The 12,245-nt window shown below is 38.6% G+C and overlaps 1 protein-coding gene across 2 annotated transcripts in view; it reads left to right on the top strand.

Moving 5' to 3' along the window:
* Positions 1-7,234, top strand: part of ccdc172 (coiled-coil domain containing 172) — a 30,569-nt gene extending 23,335 nt beyond the window's left edge. For both annotated transcript variants that reach the window (XM_062975674.1, XM_016995096.2), the window contains 2 exons: positions 4,470-4,557; positions 6,377-7,234. In XM_062975674.1, the coding sequence (XP_062831744.1) occupies positions 4,470-4,557; positions 6,377-6,409 (121 nt within the window). In that variant the 3' untranslated portion in view covers positions 6,410-7,234. The remainder of the gene's footprint in view (positions 1-4,469; positions 4,558-6,376) is intronic.
* Positions 7,235-12,245: the final 5,011 nt, after the last annotated feature.

The following is a 12,245-nucleotide window of genomic DNA, read 5'->3' as shown; positions in this document are numbered from 1 at the left end:
AGTAATAAGCGTTTTTGGGCCTCACTGTGGCTATAGTAATGACACAGCTGAATGCAGGTGCTCCGTTATTTGAGACTACATTGCTGTACCTTTCTAACTGAGTAAATTAGATTCAAAATTACATCAAGGAACAGGTATGTATTGCTATAACTCACTGGTAGGGCCTCGTGATCTTTAGGCAGATGGTGTCAGGTTCAATGTCTGGCATTTCTAGGCAGACCTTGGAAAAAATCATGTTGGAAAATCCAGAAGGGTTTAAATAAGGCATGGGCAAACTTCGGCCCTCCATGTGTTTTGAATGTCAACTCCCAGAAATCTCAGCCATCTTACCATAGAATCATAGAATAGTAGAGTTGGAAGAGACCTCATGGGCCATCCAGTCCAACCCCCCCCCCCCCCAAGAAGGAGGAAATCGCATTCAAAGCACCCCCGACAGATGGCCATGCAGCCTCTGCTTAAAAGCCTCCAAAGAAGGAGCCTCCACCACAGTCCGGGGGAGAGAGTTCCACTGCCGAACAGCTCTCACAGTGAGGAAGTTCTTCCTGATTTTCAGGTGAAATCTCCTTTCCTGCAGTTTGAAGCCATTGTTCTGGCTTCCTAGTCTCCAGGGCCGCAGAAAACAAGCTGCTACCAGATGTTAGGAATTGTGGAAGTTGAAGTCCAAAACACCCAGAGGGCTAAAATTTGCCCATGCCTGGCCTAGACAGACCAGTGTTCTGACTCAGCATAAAGTTGCTTACATAATGATCATTTCAAATGATTATGCTTAATTACTTTTGCCTAGCTGCAGGTCATAAAAACAGAATTGGCATCTTTGAAATGAACTTTCTCTATTTTCAGCCAGCAAAGAAATTTAACTGGCTGAACAATCCTGTAGTAACCCAAAAGTGTGCTGACAAAAAAGTAATGACCATGTCATACTTCGTAAATGGAGGCAGAGTGTCATAGATCAATAAATATAGATTAAAATTCATACATGAAGCTAGGTTTTAGCAAATACTTGAACTAAATAAGATACTTCTTCCAATTCAAGGCTACATGCCAGCATTATGTTAAATATAAACATTATGTGCAGAAGAGGTATTGTCATGCCATATTCAAGCAGTAAAATATTGTTTATATACAAGGAAATCTTCTGAATCACCTTAAAGTTCAATTTATGGAAATTTTCACCCCAGATCCAGTATCAGAACAACTTAGATGTCACCAGAATATAATCCTTCCCATATGGTCCCATTTGACAACCCTGAAGTATCTTCTATATTCTTCTATTACTGTGAATGAATTTAACACAACTTTACACTTACCTTCTATTTTACAGTCTCTTGGCAGGTATGACAAAGACTGCAGTATAACTTTATTGCTGCATATACTATAGACCATTAAAAGATCTGAAATAGTTTTTTTTCTTGGTCCAGCAAGTATCCACTTAAGCAAATATAATGGGTAGTATCCAGTATTTAGACTCCTACTTTTCAGAGCTCCTTTATTCCCTTGTAGAACACATTCCATATAAAGACACTTCTCCTGAAGTATCATTCACCACTTCTGCTCCTCTTTCATTATTTGCTGGCCAGACATTTTAATGAGCTGTCTGGTTGCTGTTCGATCCTGAGCTTGGAGACAAGTTCAGAGGCTGTATTGAACAAGCTAGAGTAAAAGAACATAATCCCCAAACTTTAGTAGGCTTGTCTTCATCAAACTACAATTAAAATTATCCTGCTTGCTGCAAATTCCTTCATCAAATATTTATGCAATGGTACTTTTCAACGTTTGCCTCTTTTCTGTACTTTACACATTTTTTTCACATAGCATCCCCATGTATTTTCCTATATTTCATAAACCTGTGTTTTGTGATGCATCTAAATATGGGACACCTTGTGCCAATTTCAGAGCAGTAGAAACTCTTTCTGCCCTTTTCAAGTAGATGTAGTTAAAACCTGTCTAGCATGCAGCCTTTATTGTTGATCTGAAGAACATTTCTGTTCAAAAATGGAATGGGTTAGAATATATATGGGTTCTTGCTCTTTTGAATTACCTCCATGGAAAGCCCTTCCTAAAGTTTCTATAACAATGTAATATCATCGTAAATTAAAGGACACTGTTTTCGACTTGCAGGTGATGTTTTATGGAACAGTGATTCTCAGAGAACTCTGAGATTCTTTAAACATTTATCAGGGATTCCTCCAAAATATTAGTAATGGCAGGCAATTTTCCCCGAATGACATTTTGCCTGCTAACAGCAATATACAATTGCAACATGCAGTTTCAGGAAAGGGCCATAGCTCAATGGTTACCACATACGCTGTATGCAGAATGCCCAGGTTCAAGTCTTTGTTTCAGTAGATAGGTAGAGAAAGATTTCTGCCTCAAACTCTGCAGAATCATTCCCAGTTAGTGTTGTAATGATAGGTAAATTAGTAGTATGATTCAGTTCAAAGCAAAATAGCATATTCAGACCATGCTTTTCTTATGCCCTAGATCAGTGGTTTTCAACTTTCATAATACTGCGGCTCCTTAATAAAGTTCCTCATGTTGTGGTGACCCCCCAACCATAAAATTATTTTTGTCACTACTTCATAACTGTAATTTTGCTACTGTTATAAATCATAATGTAAATATCTGATATGCAGGATGTATTTTCATTACCAAATTTGGCACAAATACTCCCGAATTTGATCACTGGTGGAGTTTGGGGAAACTAAACCTTGACATTTGGGACTTGTAGTTGCTGGGATTTATAGTTCACTTGCCATCAAAGAGCATTCTGAACTCCACCAACTATGGAATTGAACCAAATTTGATACACAGAACTTCCATGACCAACAAAAAATACTGTTGGAAGGGTTCAGTGGGCATTTACCTTGAGTTTTGGAGTTGTAGTTCACTTACATCCGGAGAGCACTGTGGACTCCAATGATGGATCTGGACCAAACTTGGTACAAATACTCAATATGCCCAAATGTGAACACTGGTGGAATTTGGGGAAAATAGACCTTGACATCTAAGAGCTCCTTGAACCCTAGCAATGATAGAATTGGACCAAACTTCCCACACAGAACCCCCATGACCAACAAAAAATACTGGAGGGATTTGGGTTCCTAAGACCATCAGAAATATGTGTTTTCTGATGGTCTTTAGTGACCCCTCTAAAACTCTCCTTGCGACCCCCCCCCCCCAGGTTGAGAAATGCTGCCCTAGATGAAATAACATCCTATGTCTTGATCCATTTGCTAGACCCAACCAGAGTGCATTCATTAAAACAACAGAATTTTTACCGTAATTATTCTTACCATAGTTCTTATCATTTCTATAGTTGGAACCAATGCATGGATTTAGGCCATTGCAAATCTTTTAGGATTTATGCTCCATGATAGATGCACAGTAATTTAAAGAAGAAAAAGAAAGGAAGTCATTGCAATGAAATGATTATGACTCACAGTCTATTTTCCCATTTCCATTGATATTTCTGAATGCATGTGTGTTCAACAGCAATACACATTAAACAATACACTGTCTTTTGGCATGTCAGATACTGTTTAATTGTACACATTTGTCTTATGATTATGGCATAATACGCACATGACCCTGTTCTTGCCACTGTGACAGCAGTAGGGCACAACCTCTGCTTGGATTGTAATGCCAATACACTAGGCAGGACACAAAAGTCCAGTAAGTTATGAGAACTTATGTCACTAAACACAACACATCTTAAACAAGAGGCTACATAGAATAGATGTAGATATAGACATGTAGATAGATTACTGGTACTAAAAGCACATCAAACACTACATAATTTTTGATGATAGCAGTTAAATAGTTAGGAAAAAAGTATTATGAATAAATGTGTCCCCTAGATTTCATTAAAATAAAGGGAAAGGACAGACATACTACTGAAAACCCATTACTTGTAATATGTGCCATAAAATCCTACTGCATGACCTAATTTTCTGGCAGTTGGAAATAGAGGAATGGAAACCCTTGAGAAAGAAAGTAATCAATGAGCAGAGAAAATCACCAGTTTTGGGAACAAGATTCAGATCTTTAGATTAGAGGGTTTTTTGTGATTTTACTTTATTTCTACCATAGATTATAATATGCACATCACCTACAAAGAAAAATTATAGTCTGGTAAGTCAAGTTTGCCTTGCAGAGATGTATATTCTTCTCCATGGAGATTGTCTAATTTCCTCACTTGGTTAAACAATTGCTGGCACTATGCAGTGATTTATGCAGTCTTGGATAATATAGTTTACATCAGAGCATGCAGTCTCCCAAACCTAGATCCTGATTTATAACTGGACGTTGACATGCGATCCACATATTTCTGGAGAGCTAACAGGAGTTTGCTGGGACTCTGCTAAGATGATCAAGGTTAAATTAAAAACTAGGGCTGTGGTGAAGAGAAAGGTGCAGCCATCAGCCTCACTATATCAGGTGCTTTGTTTTCTTTCTAAATGTTGGCACAGGCTTAAAAAGGAATTGGAAAGTTACAAAGAAAATGAAATGGAAAATGCCTGTGCCGCTCTTCAAACGGAAATTGAATTTCTGCAGATGGTATGCCCTTTTAACTTAACATTTATCATGTTTGATCATTCTGGTTGGGAAGATTCTATTATTCTGCACTTACAATACTTCTGTATAAACAATATATAAGCAGACAGGTGGAACTACTTTGCCCTTCAGACAGTGATCTCTAGTTCTCATTAAACCCATGCCACTCCCTTAAGGTTTCGTGACTTTAATGCAGTTTGTAGTTTTGGGAAGGACAGGGCTGAGACAGAAGGCAGGTGCTTCCATATCCCCAGTCCCTGTTTGTTGAAGTATGTTCTAGGGAATACAAAGATGACATGAGCGCAGTCTATAGAAAGGACATACGCCAAGCCAATTGAAATGGAAGAGAAGCAGAAGGTCACAACAAGAGGCAATAGGAGATCAGGAATGATATCCATACCATGATAAAACTCTTTAAAAGTCTAGGGCTCAGCTTGCCAAACTATGAGCTGAGAAATCTATTTAAACATTTTAAGGTAATGAAGTCCATAAGTGCTTGTGTTTATGCCACCTTGCCTACTTTCTTTCTCTTTCTTAAAGTAGTCTCAACAAACGTGTCTTCCCTTTAGCTTCAGTTAAAAGGGAAATTCTTCTGCTTTATAGCATACCTTCCAATATTCAACACTGTTTAACAATTAGCAATTTTTGCATATAGAAACTTGGTTGGCAAGAGTGCCATACAGATTTCCTCCTCCCCTTCTGCACATTTAAGAAGATAACTAGAGATATAACTTATTACTGGTCTGTACATTTCATCTCACATATGAATGGAACAGTTTGATATCTTCTTCCTTTTAAGATTTATAATATGTAGAATAACCCTTGGGAGTGGCACATTACTCTATACTGAAGAAGAAATGGTACATCACTGAAGTATTGTTGAACTGCAAGTCCCAGTGCTTTTCACAATTTCTCTATGCTAATTCCTAGGACTTGCTCTCCAACAACAGCTGGAAAGTCAAATGAATCCCACCTCTGCTATAAAAAAAGGCTTCTTTACTATATAATCACTGATATTTTATATATATATATAGAGTCTCACTTATCCAAGCCTCGCTTATCCAAGTTTCTGGATTATCCAAGCCATTTTTGTAGTCAATGTTTTCAATATATCGTGATATTTTTGTGCTAAATGTGTAAATACAATAATTACAACATAACATTATTGCGTATTGAATTGCTTTTTCTGTCAAATTTGTTGTATATCATGATGTTTTGGTGCTTAATTTGTAAAATCATAACCTAATTTGATGTTTAATAGGCTTTTCCTTAATCCCTCCTTATTATCCAAGATATTCGCTTATCCAAGCTTCTGCTGACCCGTTTAGCTTGGATAAGTGAGACTCTACTGTATATATATATTCATTGAACTTCTACATCACAATGGGAGATAGATATCTGCTAGCTTTGCAGGAGATATGAACTATTTCTCACATAGAAGTACCATCCATTGGTTGTGTGGAATTTTGCTATTGTGGAATTTTCATTCATAGTCAAAGACATAGTGAGCCCATCTTCCCACCAATGGGACCTAGTAGGAAGAGATGGGCTCACTTTTGGTGTGTTGACTTATATTCCATGGTTGAAAGGAGGTAAGATTATAGGTGGATGACCATGGACAACTAAAAAAAAATCATCCCTTTATTGGGTCGAGCAAGGTGAGTGGCAAAGGAATAAAAATCACCTTATGGCCCTTATAACTTGTTCACCACTATGCAGACATACTTGTTTTTTTACATTTGCAGAGCTATTTTTTATTTATTTAGAATGAACAAGGAGTACTCTGGCAATTAACTATTTGCCACTCTTTTTCTTGTTGCAGAAATTGTTACCAAAAAAATCCTACTCCAAATAAGTAACATACGGTGGATTGATTCAAATGTCACAGAAACCAGTCTTTGTAGCATTTGGGGAAAACAGTGTTTTTGTAAGTCTTTGTTGTCAAATTTATCATCCTGCTAGACAAACAAGGAGTTCTATTTTTCATAACACATATTGTATCTTTTCTTTGGGCTGTTTCATTAGCATGGGTGTCTAGCAACTGTAAACAAATCATTTTCCCCTTGTGGAGTTTTTGTTGGCAGTGTTCCCATGTCCATATCCAACAGTAAAAACATGTCTAGATTCAGTTTTCACCAGGTCTGGCACAGATACACAATTCAACACAGCATGGACCTTGTCATTCTCTTCATACTCTTTGTATCTGTGCAATCTCCCTGTGCTTCAAGATTCATCCTCCTAAATTTGATTCTTCACTGGGAAAGGTAAATTGTGATGTTTGCTTTGAGGCATTGTTGCTCAAAAGAGCTAGCAGTAGACCCCACCTGACAATTTCATGCTGGTGTCTCGAAAGAGTGTTTAACATTTTAAATTCTTAGTGCGATTTGAATTTTTGATGGATATCTTTCAACCAGAGCTTGAAATTTTTTTTTGTGCCCCAGCTTCCAGAATCCCTCTTCCAGCACAACCATTGGCAATTTTAGCTAGGGGTTTTCCCAAAGTTTCCAAACTCTGGGTAGTGTTGAAATTTGGATGTTTACTTCTTTTAGATTATTTGTATTACTTATATAAAATTTCACTAGATTCCAAATGGTTATTTAGATTTAATTTGTCACAAACAAATATTAATTATTCACCTTACTTAATAATCACTATTATTAAAATATATGTTTTTACCTGACTGCTTGTCATTCTCTTATTTAAATGTGTGTGTGTGTGTGTGTATTTATAAATGTAATGTGTGTTTTACTATGGAATAAACAACAAAACCACTGAACCAAATCACACCTAATTTGGCCACAAAAGACATAGTCATCCAAAATATGTCTTTCAAACAAACATAAAAAAACCTAGAAAAATATAGTCTAAATTAGAGGACTAGGAAAAGCTGTTTTCTTTCCCTAGCTGCAGTCAGAAGGGCAGGCCCCACCCACATCATCTCCTAGCAACCCACTCAGCCACAATGGAGCTCAGGGCCTCTTCACTCAGGCCTCTTCCACACTGCCTATAAAATACAGGTTATCTGATTTGAACTGGATTATATGGCAGTGTAGACTCAAGGCCCTACTACACACCTATATAACCCAGAATGCAAAGGCAGGATAATCCAGAGTATTTGCTTTGAACTGGATTATCTTGAGTCCACACTGCCATATAATCCAGTTCAGTGTGGATTTTATACAGTTGTGTAGAAGGGACCTCATATAATCCAGTTCTAAGCAGATAATATAAGATTATAAATATAGTATCTAAAATTACTGTGGTATAATAATACAGAACAATATAATATCTAAAATCAGGACAGTAATTAAAGAGCAACACTCTGAAAGCAGGGGAATTCCAGAAAGGAAACAACATGGTCAGCTAGCACCTCACAACAAAGGATTCCCCCAGGCAGGAAGCAGACAGGCTTTGAAGCTGCAAGGCCATTAAATGCTAATCAAGGTGACTAATTGCAGCATTCATACTTGCTGCACTGAGACTATTCATTGCTATTCAACCTGGCCAACCAAGAATTCCACAAGGTAGAAAGCGGCCAGGCTTGCAAGCAGCAAGGCTATTCATTGCTTTTCAACTTGGCCAACCAAGATTTCCCCTAGACAGAAAACCCTCAAATTTTGAAGCCACAAGGCTACTCCATCCCATTCAACCTGCCCAAGGAAGGATGCCCCTATATAGAAAGTGGCCAGGCTTTGAAGCAGTGAGGCTATTCAGTGCAATTCAAATTGGCCAAAAAAACATTCCCCCAGAATGCAAGTACCCAGCCTTCCAAGCAGCAAGCCTACTCCATTGTATTCCAACTCACCAAACAAGGATTTGCATAAGAAGAAAAAGACCAGGCTTTGAGGCTGCAAGGCTATTTACTGCTATTCCACCTGATCAACAAATGATTCCCATAAGCCACAGCAACGCGTGGTCAGGCACAGCTAGTATATTTATATAAACTTTCAGATGGTATTTATTTATTTACAGCATTTATATTCCGCCCTTCTCACCCCGAAGGGGACTCAGGGCGGATCACATTACACATATAGGCAAACATTCAATGCCTTTTAACATAGAACAAAGACAAGACAAACACAGGCTCCGAGCGGGCCTCGAACTCATGACCTCCTGGTCAGAGTGATTCATTGCAGCTGGTTGCAGCTGGCTTGCTCTCCAGCCTGCACCACAGCCCGGGCCTGTATAATATATTAATGTATGTATAATATATTAATTCCACGCATTTTTCATTCTCCTGGTTCTCCTCGAATAGCTTTAAAATCCTATAAAACAAAGCTGTTTGGCCCCCACAATCCCAAGACGCCCCACACAGAAAACCCAAAATAAAATCAGAATAGATACAACATCACTCACAAGTGTGCTGATACACCTCCTGAAGGACGAAAAATGGTACCGAGTCCAACCTCTCCTGCAGTTTCCCTCAGGTTTAATGACATGCTAACTTATTGACTAAATGATATGACATTGGTCTTCACACGATACCATTGAAGAACTTTGATTCCACTTTAATTACTGTAGCTTCACCCAATGGATTCCTGGAATCATGAAACACCAGAACTCTTTGGAAGAGAATTCTAAACACTACCCAAATGTACAAATTCCAGGATTCCATTAGATGGGGTTATGGCAGTTAAAATGATATCAAATTGCTGTAACTGTATCATGTGAAAGAGAATTTAGTAGTTGTGCGAAGAATCCCACATCTGTCTTTGCAAATGTAGCACTTTATCAAATAGAAGCCCACAGGTAGAGTATGAAAGCCACAGCTGTCTCTTCCAAAAATGTCTGGACTCCCAAGCTCCTTCATAACATACACTGGCTTTAGAAGATACTTCTAGCCCAGATGAGATAATCACCTACATGATAAATTCATCTTTGTGAAGACATGAGAGGTGGCCACCTATAGCTGTGACTGGCTTATGAACTTAACTGAATTTTCAGAAATCATTCTTCTGATTTCTATGTTCTATAGAATGAATCAGGCTTGAGTTGGAGTACTGATAAGTTGAACACTTGGTCCAACTGTTCACCTTAATAAACTATTTCTAGTAGCAGCAGACAATGGTCTGTTTTGTAGACACCATCCACTTGAGATCCACATTTTTATAATAGCCAAATGCTAGATAATGTATTTTTGCATGAAAAATAGCATTTCAAAAGCAAGTGAAATTACAATTCACAAAAATGAATGGATTTTTCAAAATCAGTGCAACCACAAAACAGAATATAGCTACATAGAACTGTGATCATATAAATCATATTTAGCTGAACAGATCACTTAGTGGCAAAAATATTACAACTATAGTTAAAACAAACATGAAGTGTGAGTTGAGTTTATAATGACTTATTTTCTATGAAAAAGTTGAAATTAGTCACCATTGTTTTATCCATACAACTGTCAAAAGCTGATTTAATCTATTCGTGCATCAAATGTGTATGCGTGTGTAATTTTAAAATCAACAATGAGTAATTCTTGAAATAATGAGGAAAGAAAAGATGGATCTTACATCACTTTCAATTAGAATGCTGGAGAACAGAACATTTCCAAATTGCTATGAAAACACGGGATTATTAGCAATGCACCAGATATCCTGAGCAAAGTAAAATGCTTATAAATGAAAGTCGGTAGATTTGATTTACAAAGAAAAGATTAAGGACATCAATCTTCTAAATATCTTTGCAAATGAAGAAATATTGAAAAATTGTACTTTGGCAAGGAAAGAAAGGCAAAATGGGTATTGTTTGTATCAATGTAAAATAAATAATGGATCAATGTCTTATTTTGATGTCCTCTGTATTTTGACTGCATTTTCATGCCTCTCAATCCTCCCTACTCCTGCTCTTTCTGGCATGCTATATGATTCACTCTATTGGACATCAATTAATAACCTTGCTGTTTGAATATGGGGCAGTCTGCATTAGACTGGATGACGTTCAGATACTTTTAGATGTATACTTATTATTTACATCATTCCTTTATGTATCAGTGTCAAAATTTCACTTGACTTTGTCTGATTTCTGCTATGAAACAAGGAATCTTAGCCTTTGATGAAGTAATGGAACTATACATATTAGAAAAACTAGTTCATATTCCTTTATATAATTCAGTTTAGTAAGGGCCCTTACTAATGTTTCATTATTACGTTTACATAGGAACATACCAAAGCTTTCTGTGGGGTAAGATCTCCCCATATCTCGATATTCTTCCCCCTGAAGAACAGGCACTGGCCAAGGTGTTTCAACAAGAGGTGTGCCTCTTGGCAAATCTCCAGAAGGAACTCACTAAGCATATGGCCGACTCTTCTGGGAAGCTCCTCGTTGCCACTGTAGCCACCATGCATGACTCCATGCTTTGGGCCTATCCACCTTGGCCTGGTCAGAAATTTAAAATCTTCCCATGGATGAGGAAAGCCTATTTAATTCTGAAACAGATACTCAACTTTGTGGCTCCATAGTGGCCACATCAACTGTAGTTTGCCCACTTCTGCACATATCAGAGGGTGAGTACCTGCACCTCTGATCCAGCTCTGATCTCTTCTCAATCCAGCATGGTCTAATCCATCAGCCTATCATCCCTTCGCTTAACAGTGTGGGGGATCCGTCTGCACTCCACCTGTCCAGTGCAGTGCAACTGATAATTGATGCAATGCAAAAAGCAACCACCAAGTGGGCGTATGAGTACAAATGGTCATGTTTCCAAAAATTTCTACAGACAACAGGACTAGACCTTTTCACTGTCAAAATTCCAGTCATCCTGGATTTCCTAGTCCATTTATCAAGGATGGGCATCTCTCTCTCTCATCCTTCAAGTGTTACTTGGTTGTGATATCATAGAATAGAAGAAAGATGGGAAACTCTTCCTGTTGCTCTGATCCACTAGCCTGCCGTTTTCTAAAGGGCTATAAGAATGTGCATCCTCTGACTTCCCCTCCACCTCAAACTTGGAGCCTTGAGCTTGTTCTCTCTCAGCAATCCAAGCCTTCTTTCAAACCTATGGCTTCCAACAATCTTGCCCACCTCTCTTGGAAGACCACATTCCTTGTGGCAATTACCTCAGCCAGATGGGTCAGCAAGCTCTGTGCTCTGCAGGCAGATGTCCCTTACCTGCACTTCCACAGGAACAAGACATTATTTGTACTGACATGACCTTCCTCCTGGTCTCACCATTGGAGGTGGCTCTCCAATCCCAAGACATCAGAAAGGCACTTTCTTTCTGTCTTCACAGGACAACTCACCATCAGAATTCTCCAAGACTATTTCTAAAGTACCAAACGGATGCTCTAGGTCTCCCATTGTCTTCACAGAGCTTGGCATCCTGAGTTGTCTCAACTGCTTGCCTCGCATACCAGGTGGCGGGCAAGAGCCTGCCATAACATGTAAAAGCCCTCTCAACTAGAGTCACGCCCTCCTCATGGACTTTCTTGCATGGTGTTCCTATCAGTACCATCTACCAGGCAGCAACGTGGTTGACCTCACTGACATTTGCCTTCCATTATAAGCTGGATGCCATGGCACGGAAGGATGCTGTTTTCAGTACAGCCATCTTATTTTCCTGTGTGGCATGACCCACCTCCCATATGTGCAATTTCACAGACACCACAAAGGATGAGTTGCTTACCTGTAACTATGTTTCTTTGAGTGTTGATCTGTGAAATTCTCACATCCCTACCCATCCTCCCCACTTGGTC

The sequence above is a fragment of the Anolis carolinensis genome, chromosome 3, assembly GCF_035594765.1.
Source record: "Anolis carolinensis isolate JA03-04 chromosome 3, rAnoCar3.1.pri, whole genome shotgun sequence".
Lineage (NCBI taxonomy): Eukaryota > Metazoa > Chordata > Lepidosauria > Squamata > Dactyloidae > Anolis > Anolis carolinensis.
This window is presented reverse-complemented; position numbering and strand designations above follow the sequence as displayed.